This window comes from Etheostoma cragini, chromosome 17 (assembly GCF_013103735.1).
Source record: "Etheostoma cragini isolate CJK2018 chromosome 17, CSU_Ecrag_1.0, whole genome shotgun sequence".
In the NCBI taxonomy this organism is placed as follows: Eukaryota; Metazoa; Chordata; class Actinopteri; order Perciformes; family Percidae; genus Etheostoma; species Etheostoma cragini.
In genome coordinates, this window is record NC_048423.1 from 16,440,388 (window position 1) to 16,459,976 (window position 19,589).

At 39.7% G+C, this 19,589-nt stretch overlaps 2 protein-coding genes across 5 annotated transcripts in view; one reads left to right on the forward strand and one right to left on the reverse strand.

Moving 5' to 3' along the window:
* memo1 (mediator of cell motility 1) overlaps positions 1 to 5,478 on the reverse strand; it is a 6,667-nt gene extending 1,189 nt beyond the window's left edge. The window contains exons 1-8 of the mRNA XM_034899083.1: positions 5,006 to 5,478; positions 3,568 to 3,649; positions 3,413 to 3,481; positions 3,120 to 3,232; positions 2,448 to 2,559; positions 1,407 to 1,549; positions 1,188 to 1,264; positions 679 to 783 (exon numbers count right to left, since the gene is read on the reverse strand). Of these exons, the coding sequence (XP_034754974.1) occupies positions 679 to 783; positions 1,188 to 1,264; positions 1,407 to 1,549; positions 2,448 to 2,559; positions 3,120 to 3,232; positions 3,413 to 3,481; positions 3,568 to 3,649; positions 5,006 to 5,066 (762 nt within the window). The 5' untranslated portion in view covers positions 5,067 to 5,478. The remainder of the gene's footprint in view (positions 1 to 678; positions 784 to 1,187; positions 1,265 to 1,406; positions 1,550 to 2,447; positions 2,560 to 3,119; positions 3,233 to 3,412; positions 3,482 to 3,567; positions 3,650 to 5,005) is intronic.
* Positions 5,479 to 7,544: 2,066 nt separating this feature from the next.
* Positions 7,545 to 11,918, forward strand: spast (spastin). 4 transcript variants are annotated; one of them, XM_034898788.1, is made up of 16 exons: positions 7,545 to 7,902; positions 7,993 to 8,076; positions 8,157 to 8,243; positions 8,704 to 8,867; positions 8,971 to 9,104; positions 9,229 to 9,322; positions 9,416 to 9,490; positions 9,624 to 9,695; positions 9,797 to 9,872; positions 9,989 to 10,080; positions 10,190 to 10,269; positions 10,433 to 10,475; positions 10,602 to 10,681; positions 10,770 to 10,840; positions 10,943 to 10,983; positions 11,196 to 11,918. In XM_034898788.1, the coding sequence occupies exons 1-16, from the start codon at positions 7,800 to 7,802 to the stop codon at positions 11,319 to 11,321; spliced, it is 1,422 nt and encodes a 473-aa protein (XP_034754679.1). In that variant the 5' UTR covers positions 7,545 to 7,799; the 3' UTR covers positions 11,322 to 11,918. The 4 variants fall into 4 exon arrangements, 3 of the variants coding, with proteins under 3 accessions (XP_034754679.1, XP_034754680.1, XP_034754682.1); XM_034898789.1 differs by having other exon boundaries at positions 8,160 to 8,243; XR_004660204.1 differs by lacking the exon at positions 11,196 to 11,918 and having other exon boundaries at positions 10,602 to 10,685.
* Positions 11,919 to 19,589: the final 7,671 nt, after the last annotated feature.

Sequence of the window (19,589 nt, forward strand, 5' to 3'; positions counted from 1 at the left end):
GATTTTTGGAAAAAGGCTGCAATGAAACAAAGAGTGAAAAATTTAAAGGGGTATGAATACTTTCCGTACCCACTGTATGCTGCTATTGTTAGCATGTATGGGTAACTAGGTTAATATCTAGAGTGGTAAGCAAGCATCACTTCCAAGGAAGAAGGATGTTATTAACTAACTACATTAGGTTGAAAGCTATTCAGATAAAGTTTACCTTAAACAAGTCTAGTCTGTTCTTTTTTAAATTATATTTGTAATACTGCGACCAACACTTCTCTATACGCTATACAAGATATGAGAACAATTGTGTTTCTTTACTTTCATGTAGCCTGTATGGAGCATCAACTGGTGAGGACGCTAACTTTTGGATTGGGACATGCAGCTTTAGCCTTTAAGCATGATTGGCTTAAAGCCATTTATTTTTCCCCTTTATGTTGCTACAGTTGGAATGTCTGCCAGCAAACGGTCGTAGGCTATGTATCAGATGCTCCTTTTGCAGACTTCTTTCAGAAACCCACTGTTTCAAGAAGTAAAGATTTTTTGGGCAGTAAGTTGTCATTACGTATAAACTGCATATGGGAGAATGGAAAGCATGACCTAGCGGCATACTAACAGTAACAATTTAACACCTATCAAAATGTCTACAAAGCAAAACACTTGGTGAGGCTCTTCTTCTGGTGTACTTACATTTAGAAGCACTCCAATTGGGTGACGCCCACAGATGGTGTTGCGGTACTTCTTCAAGTAGTTGGTGAAAGACATAGGATCCAGCTGTTCTATAATGCCCATCCCCTTCCCAGGCAGAGAAAAAAAGTCATGTTTCAAAATTGTTTTGTTGTTATGGCAGGTTTCTCAATATATTTATGTTAATTTTTTATTAATACTCAGTTATTTAATCTCTAGAAAGCAGTTATTTCTGTATGCTGTGTATTTAAAATCAAAATCTATGAATATCCTCTCGGCCGTTCTGTATTCCAACTTCCTGAAACATGGTGTATTTGTAGCAAGTATAAATTAAAGTTAATAAGTCACATTAAGATCAAAAGGTAGTGAAAAAGAAATTTTTACGAGTTGTGACATTAATGTCTATTTAATGTGTAATTTATTTCCATAACATATGTGCATATGGCAGAGGATAAGATCTTCACATTTTTCACGAATGATCTTACATTTGAATCAAGTATCTCAGTGATTACCATTTTATCAAGATGCTCGATAGACCTGTAGATCTCCCCATGAGATTCATCATAGTATGTGTAGCGGAACCGTTGACCTTAAAAAAAAGACAAAAACAAAGCTTGATGCAGTCATGTCACAGTCCAGACATTTAGGCCGAATTATCCTTGGATAGCATAATATACTTTAACTGTCAGAATACTCTCAGAGAATGAGTGCTTTTATTCGTCTGTACCTACCCCAGTGGCAGAAGTCGGATGAGATAATGAAAAGGTTGGAAGGGTCTGCCAGGTATTTGCTGAGCAGCTTCCCATATTCCTGTTCCTTGGACTCACTCAGGGCACCCACAAGCACAGGGACGATGCTAAACTCGTCTTTGTGGCTGCAACATCAGATTATTGAATTAACAACTGAGTACAATAACAGCCCCTCACTGGCAATATTCTGTCCAATGGGCATGGGTGGAAATAAAATCTGCATTTATACAGTTTTATTCTCCACAGAGCATCCATCAAAAGCTAATGGGAAACTGCCAGCCCACCACGTAATAAGCTGCATCTATGTACCTTACATGCAACACCTACGTTACTAATGTTTCTTGTCAATCAACACCTCAGGTTTTAGTTCAACTTGAATGTTTAATATGCAATGAGCTAATGTACTTGGTTCACTTCATATATGCCTGATTTGTGCTTTTCTCAACCATGAAAATTCCTCTGACTCCTGCCAACCTAACAGAAGGCTTTAACAATAACGTACTGTATATCCCACTTCATGTGTCCCTGTACCAATGTGATTCTAGTGTGTATATATATATATATATATATATATATATATATATACATATATAGAACGACAATGAAAAGAATAAACAGAACTAAAGGAGCACGATGCACACTCTTGCCAATGGTCTCACACGACTGCACGGATCTACAAGTGACAGTAACATGCCAAAATATGTTGAAACGTGCTAGCAAAGATAGGCAAGAAGACTGCTAGCAAGTAGACATGGATTTGAAAAATGCAGGATTTAATATACTTTTAAGACGACGGTTTTGCAAATGTTTTATGAGGAACGAAATGCATTCAACACATTTGTTAGAGTTCAAGGAAACACAGAGTTTTGGTGAGAAACACTGAATGTAAACAACTTTGGTTTGTGTAAGACAAAACTCCACAGGGCACCTTTAAGAAAAAGCTTCATTCCATGGGACCGTTCCCTCTGTAAGAATATAGTGTTGACTCTTTGGTTCAATGAATGCCACTCCTATGTGCATTACCTCTCCATGGCTTTAGCAGTGTAAGGCAAGTGCATTTCAATACTGTGCTCATCTTCATCTGTCTGCAGACTCATCCGCTCAAACAACCCAGTTTTCCAGAGGTCAGCATAAACTGTAAAACAGAGGTGAGTTTCACTTTAATTTGTGCACGTTATGATATCCATGTCTCCTGATTATGTCATTTTGGGGCTGATTTAAATTTAAATTAACTCATTTAAATTGTGTATTGTTAAAGTGTCTTGCTGAGAAAAACCTCATCATTGACAAATGTATCTCAATAGTGAGGGAACTGTCTGGTCCCTGGTGAATGATTAAAAGGGTCTCAGCTCCCAAGACTGCTTGAGGTCTGCATGTTGGAGCCCCAGTCGGACTACAACAGTCACTACGTGGAAAGGATAATTTTGGGTGATCTAGTTTGTCTTCTTTTTAAATGGTATTGAAAACAGGTGTTGTCTCATTTGGTTTTGGCATGTAAGACGCACTACAATCTACACAAACCTAAACTTCAATCCAAACTGTGGTTACATTACTACCTCACAAAACCTTAACATACCCTTCTTTCCCTAAATAATTAACACATTACTATGTGTTAACACCTGACATTGACAGATGAACACCCACACACAAAAAGTATAAAAAAATCACAATGTCATGAGTGAAAGCGGTGAATACCCTTCTGGTCGATTCTCAGGTCATAGAGAGGTGTTCTATAGATCTCTGCAGGTGACAGGGCACAGCGGGAGAGGGGCACATGGTGTGAAGGTCCCAGGATGAACACCCTACGACTGAAGGGCAACAGGATTTTTATCTCACTCGCTCTATTCACAAAAGGCACATCACCACCAGCACTATATTCTACCATCTATCTGTTCATTCTGTGGTGGGGGTGGGGGGGAGATTTAAGATAAGAAATAGTGTTATAAAGCATTTTCTTATACATGCAGATAAAAAATTGAAGGACTTACGTAACAGTGGGATCAACCTGCTTGTAGGCATGTGCTGCACAAGCACCACAGTAGGTATACCCTGCATGCCTGCAAACAAAAACATGTCAAATTACAATGAGACAACATCACAGATACCTTTTGACATGTTCAGATTGTATCTGATGTGTGCTTACGGTGCTATGATGGCTCTTGCAGGTCTGATTGTGGACTCTGCTTTGGACAGCCATCCTTCTAGTTGTGCATTCAACTGGGATCCTGAAAAGGTAGGTACACTTTTTCTTTCCAGATTACTGAATTAAAGGGGCCGAGTCGACTTACTGCGGTACACTGCTCTCTCTATACTTTATTACTAAATACTACAATGCTTCCTTACAAGGCTAAAACTGACATAATGGGCCAGCACGAAAAACATTGTCTGACCAACACAAATAGGATTTGATACACACAGCAAAGCTACAAGCATAGATCACTAAAATCAAGGTTATATGTCAATGTAATTATCCCGGAGGGGTGAAATCCAAGTGTGACAAGAGTGGTTAATTTAATGTGGTCGTGTTATTTTGGGTAAGAAATGGAGATAAACTACAATAGTCCTTTTAGGTAAAATACTCAATGTTTGACGGTTAATCTAGAGCCTAGAATAGTGGTCTGGTCCAGGTTAAACAATAAAACAAAAGCTCAATTTTAAACTTGCTAATTGCCTATACTGGATCACACTGCCTGTATTACTATGCAAACTGCTTAGTGTTTGCCTCTGTCCCAGCTGCTAACGTGATGCAGGAAAAACAACCAACCAGTAATCCTGTATGTACAACGGTACAACGGTTACCGGTAGTTCAGTTTCAGCCTTCTGTTTATGCTTATGGACAGATTATTGTTTATATGCTATACATAATCGTTAGTGTACTGTATGTTCTATCGAATTGGTTATTACAAACAATGCAATAAGGCAAGTTTAAAATGGATAAATAAGCAGGCCTTTAGGGTTTAATTAGAAGAAGCAGCGAGCTAGTTAGATGGGGGAAGGGGTGCAACACGAACCTTCAATGTTCCACCCTGCCTTTCCAGTCTTTTGTTTCATTTTTCTGCACCTAACAAACCAGACCTAACAATACTAGCAGCTTCAGGGGATTTATTATTCTAGCCAGACATAAAGTGACGTTGGGCCAGGAAGTTCTGTAACCAAGTTAACAATTGTTAAGTTGAAAGCTTTGCTTGCTTGTCAAAAATGCCGAGCAGCAGATGTCCGTTTGTTTTGGAAGATTTCCATCGACCATACGAGGAGGAGAAGCGCTGAATAAGCTCAAACCAACCATGCACCAAATAGGATAACAGAGATAAGGCAGTCAATGCCAGCTAATGTTAGCTAACGTCAGTCGACTTTATATCAGACGGATTAGCTAGGTCTGCAAGCATAACGTTAACAATCACCGTCCGCTGTGGAAAGACATGCATTTGACAGCGTTTTATCTCAGTACATTCAAGGTTATACAACATAAAAAGCCAATAAAAACTAACAAAAAAGACCACCATTGATTAAAACAACAACAACAACAACAGCTAGCTAGCATAGTAGCTCGCTAACTCGGACGGTGCTCTGTTGACAGTTACCCGAAGCAGAGTACCAGCTCCCGGCGTGACTTGCTTCTCTGCACACCACTCGGTTCGACATCTTGGTTCCCAAGCCGCCTATTTTGGTTTGCTTAACTCTTTTCAGGCGAAAAAAAATAAAAGTACAGAAGCCAGTGACAGCTCACCAAGAGGAGAAATAATGCCAGCTAGCTAACTTGCTTATAAAGACAAAGGGCAGTTCGACTGGAGAGACAGCTGGGCTAGCTGCTGCTAACAAGCTCAGTGTTCCGTCAGCTGGCCGTGGTGTTGTTACCGGTTAATAAGTAGCTTAGACGGAGAGAGCAGCAAACTTCAGTCTGGTGTAATTAACATGCAAATTTGAAAAGGCACAAAATACAAAATATTTGTAATATGCCGATATCGTACAGTCTGAAGAGCAATTACAGTAACAGCCGCTGTCACACTCGGAATCAAAGGATCACTGGTTTGTCCGACGAGCCAGGTAAGGGGCGTTTCTGGAATTGTTATCGCAGTGACGTCAAAGCAATTTGATTGGTTACTTGATCAGCCAACAGAAAGTGATTCGAGGAAAGATCCAGGAGGCGTAGCCGTTACTAAAAAGATTGTTCGATTATGAAATTGCCCTGCCCTTATCAATCTCTCAATATAAATTCATCTGCTCTTAGAGAAAAGTTTTTTAGTTTGGTATTATCTTAAAATGTTGCGGAAATTATTTCATACTAAATACCCGGAAACTGCCAAAGAATTTTATTTGCATATTTATTTATTTATTTTTTTAAATAAAAGTGAACAATAACCTCACTGTTTTAAGATTTAAGGGACAACTGCATCTCCTCTCCTCTTATTTATTCTCAAGAACACATTCACTGATCATCGTATGTGATGCCGTTTGAAAAATTATCTTTTTGCAATAAAAAAAGGAATAACTGACACATGGAATGGAAAATGCAACATGATGGGATGAGATGGGAGATGGGATTGTGGGAGATAACATGTCAAGTAAAAGGCCTATTGTACCATTGTATCATATAGTTCCGCATAGAAACATATCTCCAATGAGATATTGAAAATATGTCATCACTGATCAATTTAGTAGATAAGGGTTTAATTATTCAATTCAAACTTGTAGGCAAAACTTCATGGACCAAAAGCCTTTAGACAAGCTAAGGCCACATTTAATGACCTAGGTGTACCCCAACAATATATCAAATTGCTCAAAAGGGATTATATCAACAACCCAACACATTTAACAAAATTGCAATTTTCAGTCATTATGTCCATTAAATTATTTAATAAAAACAGATTTAACAGTGGCCACAACAGGTGTGTATTTAACAGTGATGACAATGAAATGTAAATTTGTATTATTTTTTCCCTCTAAGCCTGACTGTTATGCGTAGTATCGTACCTGGTCTTAGAACTGCGCTTATTTGGACAGAGGTCTTAGTTTTCTCGTTGACCCGGTAAACGTCCAGCCCACATGCTTTCTGCCTCTGAAGGTGGCAGAGAGAATTAAGATCCTGTGGGACTTCCAGATCCAGACTGATAAAACAGTGATGGCCAACCAAACCCCCAAACATGGACAGGGGTTCCAGCAAACGCCAGGACCAACATCTGAGAAATCTGTCCAGAAGAGGACCGTCCTAGGAACAGCTAATGTATTGCGCCGAACCCTCCCATGCAGACCTCTGGTTCCCAACCCTTTTGGTCTGAGGTACCCCCACAGCCCAGTCAGATGAACTCATGTACCCCATTATCGATTACCATCTATGTTCCCACAGTTCATTATATAGGCTAAAAAAGGAAAGTCAGAACTGTCAATTGTCAATGTTAAAGTTGGTTTGGTCAACAATCGTGCCAGCCTATTCTACTCGGAGCAAATCTGAATGTTTTAACGTACTTTTATCTTATAATTTAAATTACTTGAAGTTCTTTATTTTTAACATCTATTTATCACAACTTTTATTCTGAAGATCCAAATGCAACTTGTGTTTGTCACAAAAAACCATAGACCGTCAATATATATACGGTCTATGCAAAAAACTTAAAAATAGTTTACTTGGTTTGGGAGGTCATGTAGGAGACATGGGACTCCAAGAGAAGGGGTGTTGAAATGAGGAAATTGGATTAACGGAAATATCAGTAAAAAAAACAAGTGTAGAGTGGAGGGAAAGTGAGTAAAGTGGCTTTTTGCTTTTTTGAGAGACTCTGACCTGATGAAAATGATCTAATATGAAGATTGAACAGTAACGGAATATAGTCCCAGAAAGGGGGAGCAATGCAACATGGGTACTCAGAAGAATACACCTTTAATTTCAATATGACCATAACCGTTGATTTCGTATTTAACAATCTGTATATTCATGTCCGCATGTTATGGTTTCTACGTATGTATGTGTGTTTTATGTGTTATGTATACAAAATAAAATAACAAATAATTTGTTTTTGTTTTCAATTGATCTAAAATTGTGAGTGTATGAAGCCTGGTGTCACACACTCCGGTTGCCGTAGGTGGCGATACGCACCTTAACACGTTGCTTTACGATCCACTATGAATCAGAGAAGAAGAAAAAGCCGAAGAAGAAGTACACACGGGAAAGCGGAAGCTAGCTGTGGAAATGTTTATGTTTTGATCTACTATGTCACATATGCGGCAAAAAGATTGTTTAATAAACCAAAGACTTCGGATTGACCCAGTTATACATGCGATTTGAAAGCTTCACTTGGCCGTGTCCTCTTTCAAAAGTGGATAACTCTGAGTTACAACTGAGAACAAGGAGACAATAACGTGGGATTAAAGTCGGCCAAAATAATGGCAGGGAAAAGCAGAGACAGCGGCGAAGTTATTAAAAACTACCATAAACAGGCCTTCGAGTATGTATCGAAGGCATTACGGATCGACGAAGATGATACAGGTTTGTTTCTTGTGTTTATGAGTTATTAGCTGATGTGTTGTGGCGTGAGGCAGTTTGTAATAAACACCCCCCCCCCCCCTGTGATGACAGGAGAGAAAGAGGAGGCTGTGCAGTGGTACAAGAAGGGGATTTCTGTGCTTGAAAGGGGTATTGAAGTAGAGATCACGGGGCAAGGTAAATATGCAATCAAACATGCGGATGTACACAGTGTGCAGTGTTGATGTGCTGTAGCCTCACACTCTGTGCTTTGTTAGCAGGAGAGCAATATGACAGAGCAAAGAGACTTCAAGATAAAATGGTCACCAATCTCACCATGGCAAAAGATCGTCTCGCTCTGTTAGGTAAGTGGTAGGGCATGGCGATATAGAGAAAATCAATCAATCACTATATTCTTGACCAAATGCCTCAATGTTGATATTGCAACAATACTGGATGGTTGACTATTGGTGCTTTAACAAAATGTTATTTACACAATGAGATTTTTGATGAATAATCTCCAGATAGGATTTAATGAATGAGTGTGTAAAGGTAAATATTAGAGTAACTTACCAGACCAGTCTGGTAAGTTCAGAAAATGACATCACTTTACTGTAATGCAGCCTGTAAAACCAGGAAAAGACAACACTTACCGTATTAAAATATTACGATTTATCCAAAATCTAAGACCATATGTAGTCTCATATCGCAATATAGATATAACATCAATATTTTGCCCAGCCCTAGTAAGTGTCATCACCAAAATAATATTGTTACCTGAGCTGAAGAGGGATGTTAAAAATGAATACTGTTCTTGTTTCACAGAGGCAGCAATGGCAAATAAAAGGAGGAATGATCCCCAGAAGACACCAAATCATGCCCTCACACAACCAAGGCCTGTGCCTAAAAGCCAGCCTGCAGTGCGAGGTGTGTCCACTAACATCCGACCCTCCACCGTTAGAACCCCACCCAGACCCACTGATCAAAAGGTGATTCTTAAACTGCGTGTTGTTGTCCGGTTGTATGTTATTTTAAGATGTCTGATTCTGATGAACCGTGTACTGACTTGTGGATACTTGTGCTCCTGCTAAGGTGACGCCACGGATGGCAAAAACTCAAAATGGAAAACTTGCAGCTATGAAACAACTCCCAAAGAGAGATATGAAAAACTTCAAGAATGTGGACAGCAAATTGGCCAACTTGATTATGAATGAAATTGTTGACAGGTATTTAGAAGTAATGCTATCATATTACAAGACCTGTACATGTTGCTGTCTGTGGAATGAAAATGAAAATGAAAAAAACAACAACTTTTGCTGCAGTTAAAGTAGCATTCTGTGTTCATTGCAGTGGAGCGTCTGTATTCTTTAAAGACATTGCGGGACAGGACCTGGCCAAGCAAGCACTCCAAGAGATTGTCATCCTCCCTGCCTTAAGACCAGAGGTGATCACTTAGAACATTTTGTCTATGCTGCTTACTATATTTCAACTTTTTCAGTTTTACATGTAACCCTTTTTCACATATTTTGTCATTTAGCTCTTTACTGGCCTGAGATCTCCTGCGCGTGGTTTACTTTTATTTGGGCCGCCTGGAAATGGGAAAACCATGCTGGTAAGTTAAATGTTCTATCCAACACAGCAGACACATTCATTCGGATCAAACTGTGCTTTTATGATTTGCACATACCTGTTGATAGTCTTGCTTCAGCGTTATCCATTGAGTCTTCTCTGCTTCATCTTCCAAGGCCAAAGCAGTCGCAGCAGAATCAAAAGCTACATTCTTCAACATCAGCGCTGCCACTTTGACCTCTAAATATGTAAGAAAACATTTTTATTGCTCTTTATTTGTCTGGATTAGGCCTCCACACAACATAAATTTAGTTTAGGTTTTTAACCTTTCCTGTCATCACCATTGCAGGTGGGAGAGGGCGAGAAGCTTGTGCGAGCACTGTTTGCAGTTGCCAGAGAATTGCAGCCCTCTGTGATCTTTATCGGTTAGTAAAACTCTTAATTATAAATGACTATATGTGCCCCGAAACGTAATTTCATACCCTAAACTGCAGATCGTAAATAAACTTCTTATTTTGTTCTTTTTAAATATTTCATTTAGATGAAGTGGACAGCTTGCTCTGTGAAAGAAGGGAGGGAGAACACGAGGCCTCCCGTCGACTAAAAACCGAGTTCCTCATTGAGTTTGACGGGGTAAGGGCAGCCTCTGAAATCTGATCACGAACCGGCTCCGGAGTGCTTATGTCCCAGTTATCTCAAAGAGCACCGGTGTTATTTTCACAACAGTCCTTCGTGGTTTCAGGTGCAGTCAGGAGGGGATGACAGGGTGCTCGTAATGGGAGCGACCAACAGGCCTCAGGAGCTCGATGAAGCAGTACTGAGGTACGGGATGCAACTCAACATGCTGCACAGATATTATACTTTTGTATTTTATTGTTTTTAAATCATCTGGACCTTGAGTCTGTAAATAAAGAAATAATAATAAAATTATGCATTTCTTTTATTACAAGCTTACAACAGTTTCCTTTCTGTGTTAATCTTCCAGGCGTTTTGCAAAAAGGATTTATGTGGCATTGCCGGATGGGGAGGTATTTATTTTGGAATCATTCTGACAGTTTATTACTATGATCAGTGTCTCCGTTAGCTGTGAAATGTGAATGGTGCAGCAACTGTTAAGTTCGCTGAGTTATAGGATGTAACTCTCGTCCCTTCAGACGCGAGTCACGCTGCTGAAAAACCTTTTGGGAAAGCACGGGAATCCACTGAGCAAAAATGAGCTTTCCCTTCTCGCAAAGTGAGTTTCACATTTACACGCCATTCTGCCTTTTCTGCGATTATTTCTGTGTGTATGTGCATTAACTCCTGGATATGTAACTTGATAGAAAGAGTGAAGGATATTCAGGAAGTGATCTCACGTCATTAGCCAAAGACGCTGCGCTCGGGCCGATCAGAGGTAAGACGTCTTCCTCACATTATCCTATGGTTAGTGTATATTTCGGCCTCAATGACCAGCTAACTCTGCTTCTTTTCCTGGTGAAAATCCTCTCTTGCACAGAGTTGGGACCAGATCAAGTGCGAAGTATGGCTGCTAGTGAGGTAAAGTTAAAGTATTACAATACTATCTGCTTGACGTAGGTACTGGCATTACAACTGGAGTTCGTCCCTGGGCAAGGGACTATGGCTGCCCATTATTAGGATGGGTTAAATGCTGAGGATACATATCTCATATGTGTGTTAATATGTACTTGGCAAATAAAGGATATACATATATATTCTTGAATATCATTATGTAACATGTATCTTTCTAGGTGCGTAACATCAAGATGAAAGACTTTGAGGATTCCTTGAAGCGCATTAAGCCCAGTGTTAGCCCAGCAACTCTTCAGATGTATACCAAATGGAACAAAGATTTCGGAGACACAACAGCTATTTGAATTTTGAACTTTTCACTTGTTAAAAAAACAACAAACCCTTTGTAGAGTGGTAAAGCTATAATGTATATATGTCGTGAAATTAGGAAACATTTCCTGTTATATGGGAAGGCTTTGCTACTAAGGCTTTCTTTACTGTGTTTTTACAGTCCTAAAACCCTGTCTTGCTATTTGAAATTTCATTATTTATTCCTAAGAATGTCCTGCAAAATTACAATTGATCTTTCTCTTACCTCAAGAGGGCAGCATGTTTCTGTAAATCCTGACAACCGCGCTGATTTCGGTCATTTTACACATCCATTATTTTCCCGATGCGTTGACATGTTGATGGTATTGATCACCAAGTTCTGTCTGTACTTGTACATATGCAAGAGTAATAATAATTGGAAGAATATCTGCCAAATTGGGTGCATTTTTATTGCATTTTTTTTTTTTTTCATTTGCACTTATAGTTTGTCAATACAAATACTTTTATTGTAGTTGAAAGTAGGAGACCGGATGAATTGTTGTGATGGCCAAGAAGAGTTATGATTTAATTGAGCAGAACTGTAATGGTTTCCTACTTTCTTCATGCATTAATAAATACATTCATTAAAGTTTCTCCAGCTTTATTTTTTTACTTTTCTTTTAAATCTAACTGCTTTATCATGCACAGATGAGAGCCCAACGAGCAAACACGTTACACCTTTTAAATAAAAGAACAGAACGTGTTTTCAACACATCCTCTCATCTGTAGGTAGATGGTGCCGCTCTTCTGTTTTCACCTGTAGCACAACTCCTTGTGGCTCCTCGCCGAAAATAAAGCCCCTCTTCTGCCGTGTTGACTGTCAGGTTGAGGGATAGATCGGATTGAGTTAGCTGTTTTTGGTATGTTGGATAGTTATACTTGTAGGAGCCTCAGCATGTTCATGCGCCTGCAGGTGAGTGCTTCAGAGAAAAGGTCAAAGTGTTTTTAAGAGAAGTTACGTTGTGCAGCTCTGAGGTGACCAAGAAGGGGAATGTCGAGGAATGGCAATGCCTGTGGTCAAACAGAGCTTCATTTCAGTACCCACCAAACTCTTCCAATAGAAAAGCTTAACTTCAATCCCACTTCTCTCCCAAAGGACCTTCTATGGTCAGCTGGTGGTGTTGCCTGTGGTTTATTTGGCCCTGGCAGCTGCATCGTCTGTTCCTACAGATGTTTACAGACTCTGCGAATGCAAATGTTTTTCTATATTTAATAAAGGTTGTCCTCCGAGTTTTATTTCCATACCGCAAACCATTCTCCCCCAGAGCTGCAACCACACCCAGGACAACTCTCTTTTGCTCAAGGGAGAGTTGTTAGATGGAGTAAAAGATGCCAGACAAGAATGTAGAGTGTTAGGGGTTAGGGTTTATTCATCACATTTTCATTTATTCTTACTCCTGTTATATTCCCACCATTGTATTTACATGTTGGAATATAAAGTAGATGCCTGCAGGTGGTAAAGCAAGCTAATCGCCCAATTTTAACATTCTTACAAGTAATTACTTCTAAAAGAACTTGCAATTACACTAGGGGGCAATTATTATATGCACACAATGGGTTTTACGTTTTCTGACAGGACAGAGCATTATTGAGGTGGTTTAAACCTCGGAGATGATTGACAGCTTCTAATTTTTTTGTTGCGTGTCAGAGGCCTGTACCTCCACAGTGGCTCATTGATGCTTCGACCACTACATCCACTCAAGGGAAAACAGAATAGGTGATCATTTGATACCTCCAGTGAAATAGCCCACCCTGTAGAGAGTAGAATAATAGTCAACACAGCAAGGACCTCTGACTGACTGAGCAAACAGTGTGAGTGTTTCTTCAAGTGGCCCATTATGAAAACAGTATGTGGATGGAAGGGTTTTGTTATAGTTAAGGCATGTGTCTCACTTCAGGGCTGCTGAGATTATTTTTGGGTTTGTGGAAGTATTACCTACAAACCTGACATAAATTGTAATTTCTTCTTCCTTAGTAGTTAGAGTTAGATGCTAAAAGACTGACTGTATGCAGCACTGTGTTGGAAAGTGGCTCTGAGCTATTTTAAAGAAAAGCCTGATTGTGAATTTTTGAGCTGGTGGAAAGGGATTTCATTCAAAATTTGAGATTGGTCATTCTATCACCCTTAGTTTCAATATGTAGTTCAAGACTTACACAGTGGAAAGCCTTCAGTTCTGAATGTGTCCACTCTCCAGCACTGGCTGCTGCACCCAATACACAACTTCGTTTAGGCAGGGTTATCTTTCTCTCTCAGGAGAGGCTACAAGCCAAGGCTAATCTTGTATCCAATGGCAACATCTGTCTTTTATGAACACATTTATTTTTCTTGTTCGCTGTTTATTTATGGGGGGTGTATCACTGGGTGTTTGAGAGCGGCAAATGTAGTGTTGGTATATATATATATTTATACATGTATGTATATGTGAATATGGGCTTATTCATACCAGGTCAGCCTGGAACTAAAATCTAGAACACTTTCTAGAACACACAAATTTCAACTTTGAAGAAGAAGAAGAAGAAGATGAGGAAGAAGATGAAAAACAAGAGGAAGAGAAAGAAGAAGAACAAGAAGAAGAAGAAGAAGAAGAAGAAAAAGAAGAAGAACAAGAAGAATTGGTTTTAACCAGGTGCTTTGACTGAGCTACATGCTACATAATCTTAAAGCTAGATGAGGGTTGATGATAGAACATTAGTTAGAGCATTGGGAATAGCTTCAATAAGATAATAAATAACAAGTGTGTCATTTACTCTCAGTTCCAGACACAACACTAAAATGAGAGGTACCCAGAGATATTTGTTATTGCTGCCTGATTTGTAGTCGTGGAAAGAGTTTACAATCACTACTTGACTGGCTGTCTGTTCAATTTTCACTCTTGCAGAGTGAAGGTCTGTGGTAAGGTCAGTAATAACTGGTCTTACAACCTCACCTTCTAATTTGAGATGCCAGGACCTTTTTACAAGGTGTAGAAGGAAAACAGCTTGTGGAAAAAGCAACATTTAAAAAAAGTGTTTTACCATGTTCAGAATAAAGATAATTGATAAGTAGAGGGAGGGGATCATTCATTAATTCATCAATGTCTGCATACCTTGGAGTGAACCCACGTATGCTCATGTATTATTTCTCACATTTCAACATGAAGCCAAAATGCTGTAATAGACTGAGGTGGACAGAGGAGAGCCAACACTGTCATGCCCGAACATGACCTGCAAAGCTATTAATCTTAGTTACCAGATCAAGAGCCAAACCCTTGCTTTTGATTTCATAGCAACTATGCAGATGAATGAGATCTTGAGTCACTGCAGCTTGTCAACACAAAACTCCAAAGGGTCTGTTTTCAGACTCACATCCGGATGGCCTTCCAGACAAAAAGATTGTGTTTAAATGGACAAGAATAGTGATGTCCTTAACACGGACATGTATCCCCAGATGATGCTCAGGAAACACATTGGTCCTTGGACAAGGGTGGACATGTTGAGACGAGGGTTTGACACAGGGGTGGGTGGGGGGACGATGTTGAGGGAAACAGTGCACTGACAAGGTGAGCTGCATGCTGCCCCGGGGTGCATTCCTTCAGCTCATGTGCAGCCAAAACACTTGATGAAAAGTGAAAGTGCAGTGTGGGTTGAGCATTTTAGCACAAGAATAATGCTCTGTCTGTCTGTCTGTCTGTCATAATGCTTTTCCCGCTCCCCTTGGCCTCCCTTTTTTGCCCTTCCCTCGGGTCATTCATGTGAGGACAGGAGTAATGATTCGGCTCCACCTCTGACCCCGGTCAGATTCACTATGCAGCAATTAGACAACCACCCCATTCTCATCTCACACCCCGCACTTCAAGTTTTAGAGATTAAAAACACCTAATATTTAAAAAAGGTGATCTTCTGATGATTGTATCATGTTTCATGTTATGTTTAACATACTGTAGTCACCTGGCAAATGTCTTTTATCAACAGTGATGGTGAACTCCAGCTGCACTTTTGGTGAACTCACGCATTATAGTGCTATGAGTCTCTAATCCGGTCTGGTCAGTAATAGCCTTGTCTGAATTTCACTCCCTAGTTTCTATTAGTGTACTACATTTATGGTCCACCATTTTATTTTAGTTTCAAAATTTTTAGTGTGAAAATGTATCCACTAAATAATATCTTCAGAAGTTCCAAAATGTGTTAAAAAGTACGATGCAATGTGCTGCCCCTTTAATAGGTGCGAAAATATCCATTGACTCTACAGCTGTCAGTGATGACACAAAATGATGATAAGTGGCCTACTGCTCAATAGGGTAAACTGTTGAGTTACCCCTAAATAGGGAGTAGTAAATGAGTAAACAAGGGGGTGATTATGGTGTCACAGCCATAAACAACACGTAAACAAGACTAAGACTCTACAGTTATACATAGCAGCTCTGTGAGGCTGTTCTTTAGCACAGTGGTGCCTTAAGCTAAATGCTAACACAAGCATGGTAACCTGCTCACAATGGCAATGCCAATACGCTTAGCATGCATTTATAATATTTACCATCTTCAACATCTTAGTTTAGCTTGTCAGCTTGCTTACATTTGCTAATTAGCATAAAAGTACACAAGTATAGCTGAGGATGATGTGAATGTTGTTATTTTTGACTATTGGACAAATTAACATTTTTAACTGATTATGATGCTGGATGAGATGTCAGAGGATTAAGTAATTAGAATGAATCCTGTAGGAACCTTGAATGCCTTACATACATTTAATGGTAAGCCATGGTCAAGATATTTCACTCAAAACAAAAAAATGTCCACCTCATGATAGCACAAGAGGAAAAGTCAAGGGATCACCAAAGTCAGTAATATTTTGGGGTGCACAAATGTTTGTACAAAATTTCAAGTTAATCCATTCAATAGTTATTGAGATATTTCAAGTGGTAGTTCAACCAATCGACGTTGCCATCCCTACAGCTACGCTGCTAGCATGGCTAAAAACTGATTACAGCAAATTGACTGAGTTGACTCAGAGAATGACTATCAATCAGCCAATCAATTCCTCTTCTTCTTGATAAAATAATCTCTTAAATCTATAGTGCACAGTTTATGTCGCCCCCATGAGGAATTCTATGTAATAACAACACCACTGTTGTTGCAGCCACATGGTACAAGCCTTTCGCAATTGCGCACGCGACCCCCCCTCTACCCACGCAAGTGGTAGTAGCCAAGGAGTACATGGAGGATTAATTAACACAATGGAATCTTCATAAGAGGTTGTTATATTCACTGGAGTTCCTGAGTGCGAAAGTTGCCGGACAACATTCTTTTCTATACACAACCATGCTAAGAAATACTGAATGTTTTGGAAGCTGATAGTCTTAGCTAGCTTTATATGAACTCATCTGGCAAGGGCTTGAATGTAACAGATGTTTATTAATGTAAAAAAAGTTACAAACATAGCTTTAAGCAACTTGCTTAAGTCTTTATAATCAACGTCACAAAGCACACACAGCTACTCTTATCCAAACTCTTTTGTGTGATGACAGGGGCATCGGACCGAGAAGAAAAAGGGAACTGAGTATACAAAGATACTTTAAAGTGCCCATATAATGAAAAAAAATCACCCTTTCTGGGATTTGGGGTGTTATTTTGTGTCGCTGGTGCTTCCGCACACCTACACACTTGAAAAAAACTATCCATGCTGTTTTGAGTGAGATACGGGATTCTGAATGTCCTCTGCCTTCAGTCTCTGGGTGGAAATCTGCACGGCCTTCTATTACGTCACTAGCTGAGATGAGGCGGCTAACCGTAGCACATGCTAGCGCTAGCATGCTAGCTCGTTCAACACAGAACAACACACAATAGTTCAACATAATCTTCAAAATAACAACTTCCATGTCCCTGTTCTGCAAGTGTTCCACAAGTGCCCCTTGTTTAGAAGAAGTCTCCCACTTAATCCTGCCTTGGACTGACCAAAGTTGGAGAAAGAGTTATCTAGCAGGTGTGATCTTACCTAGCTACCGAGCATGTGTGATCACAACAAAGATACACTATAGAAATGAAATGTCTCACTCTGTAGCATAAACAGAGACCTAAACACACGAGGTGAAAACAGAACAAAAAATATGGTGTGTTTTGAAAATTAAACCATATAAACATATTCTGGTACAACCTCAAAATACAACTATGAACCTGAAAATGAGCATAATATGGGCACTTTACTAAAAAGCTGTAGATGCCGTAAGGGGTCAATAGAGAATGCCTATGTACAGGGTCTACGCCCTTGTGTGGTGGGATAGATATGAGCAAAGATTAAAGCAATTAAATGTAGGCCTTTTGATATGATATGATTTGGCAGGTATTGAGAGAGTTAAGCAAACACACACATTCCTGAAGTGGCATTAGCAATAGAACAGGACTGGAGCAGTTTGAAGAGTAAAAGGTTTGCAGATCCGAACATGTTGGCATTTATACTGTAAGCCTCCTTCCGTGATCTCAAATAAAACATAAAAAGCAAGGTTATTTATGAATATGAAATGTGACATTTAATACAACTTCAGTCTATGTCAACAACATAACCAAAGAACAGAATCTTTAGAAGCTCAAACTTTTCACATTGCGCATTCCCTCATCAAATAAATTGCGTCATGCGTCGATCACTCATTGGTTAATGTCATGTGTGCCTTTTTATCATGATTCATTCAACATACTGTATTTTTTGAGCATTTGATCACACATTATTGTCCATTTGTGCAAGACATCAAAATCTTTCACATTCTAGTGAAAGAGCCCACGGAGAGGTTTAGTTTCATCAGGATGTTTTAAAGCAGACTGTCTTGGCCACACGCCCAGGAACAGGCCTGAAGCTCTTTCATCTCTCTGTGCCCGACAGCATCTCACAGTGTCTCACAGCACAGCAGGCATTTTGTGGCATTGTGTCACTTTGGCCCTGTTCACACCTGGCATTAACATGCGTCTTGGGTGATCTGACAATCACAAGTGTACAGCTCTAAGTACAAGACGCATTGAGCACGCATTGAGATCTGACCGCTCAGACTACACTCGGAGGGGATATGGTAACGTTGTTTAAGTAGTGTTTACGCAAATGTGTCCTGGGCCACATTGAAGGACCGCCGACTCAAATGATGTCCTCTAAGCATGAGTACGTACTCATTCACATTCCAACAAAGGTGTCATATTAAAGCGCAACGACAGGCCAAACAACAAGCAAAATAGATTCTGGTGGATGGAGTACACACAAAACATACTGTCTACTTTCATTTGGGTCAAGTCAGTACAACGGAAACTGAAAGATTTTTATTGCAACCGGGACCTTGAAATCTGCCTGGAATAGACCCAGTCTGTATTGTTTTGATTTTCTTCTTTTAATTTCCGGAAGACTAGGCACTGGAAGTGCATTGCTGCCTCCCACCAGTTAAAAACAACAACGCCTTTGGTCTCGGTTGGAAATAATGTATGTGTTCATTTGCTTATAGAGCAGGGAAGTGAGATCCAATCACAAGTCGTCACTGGGGTGAGGTGATTTGAATTGAACAATTGAACATTTAACATTTTCATGCAAACATATTAACATTTGCTTTGTGGAATGAACTCTTCAATTTGTACTACCATGCATAGCTGCCATGATAGAAAATATCCCTGCTGGATCAGGCTCTGCGATTGAGCCTGGGTCTTGAAACTAGACATGTTGTCAAGGAGGAGCAGACCTTGACCTCTGTCACATGAGCTGTAAAACAGGGGCCTCCTTATCCACAAAATCAGACCATGATGTGCCTGCTGGGGAATGGGGTCCCTTTAAGATGTTGTTTTAAAAATCTATCACATCATCTGTCACAGTGATTCAGGATTTCACTTTGGGGCACAGTAAACATAGACTGAGTTAAAAAGCAAACTCAACTTTACACACACAGTATAGTATGTCACTGAGTATAAATGTATAAGGGCGGAATCACAGATAAATCTGGATCTGGAACTACTTTTTAAACGATGCTATTTTGACTTCCTCATGTGGAACTGGAAGAAAACCTCAGCTGTTAAATTACTGCAGTGATTATCAAATTTTTTAGTTTGGGGTTTTGACATATCATAGGGTAGCACAGCACCAAGGGTTATAAAGTGTAATGTGCACTATTGCAGCATCCTGTGTAAATCACTGTATAATTAAAGTAAAGTGTGAATTAACCTCTGCAATGTGCCCAGTGGCAGTACTGATAACTGGCATCGTAATGCGTAGTCACTCAAGCCTGGCAGTCATAGAGCTTGTTACCACAGTGGGAGGTGTATTT

Excerpts from the sequence above, each read along its gene's own strand:
- spast (XM_034898788.1), top strand. The coding sequence starts at position 7,800 with ATGGCAGGGAAAAGCAGAGACAGCGGCGAAGTTATTAAAAACTACCAT. Across the intron at positions 7,903-7,992 it reads GATCGACGAAGATGATACAG|GAGAGAAAGAGGAGGCTGTG; the intron begins GTTTGTTTCTTG and ends CTGTGATGACAG. Across the intron at positions 10,081-10,189 it reads TCCTCATTGAGTTTGACGGG|GTGCAGTCAGGAGGGGATGA; the intron begins GTAAGGGCAGCC and ends TCGTGGTTTCAG.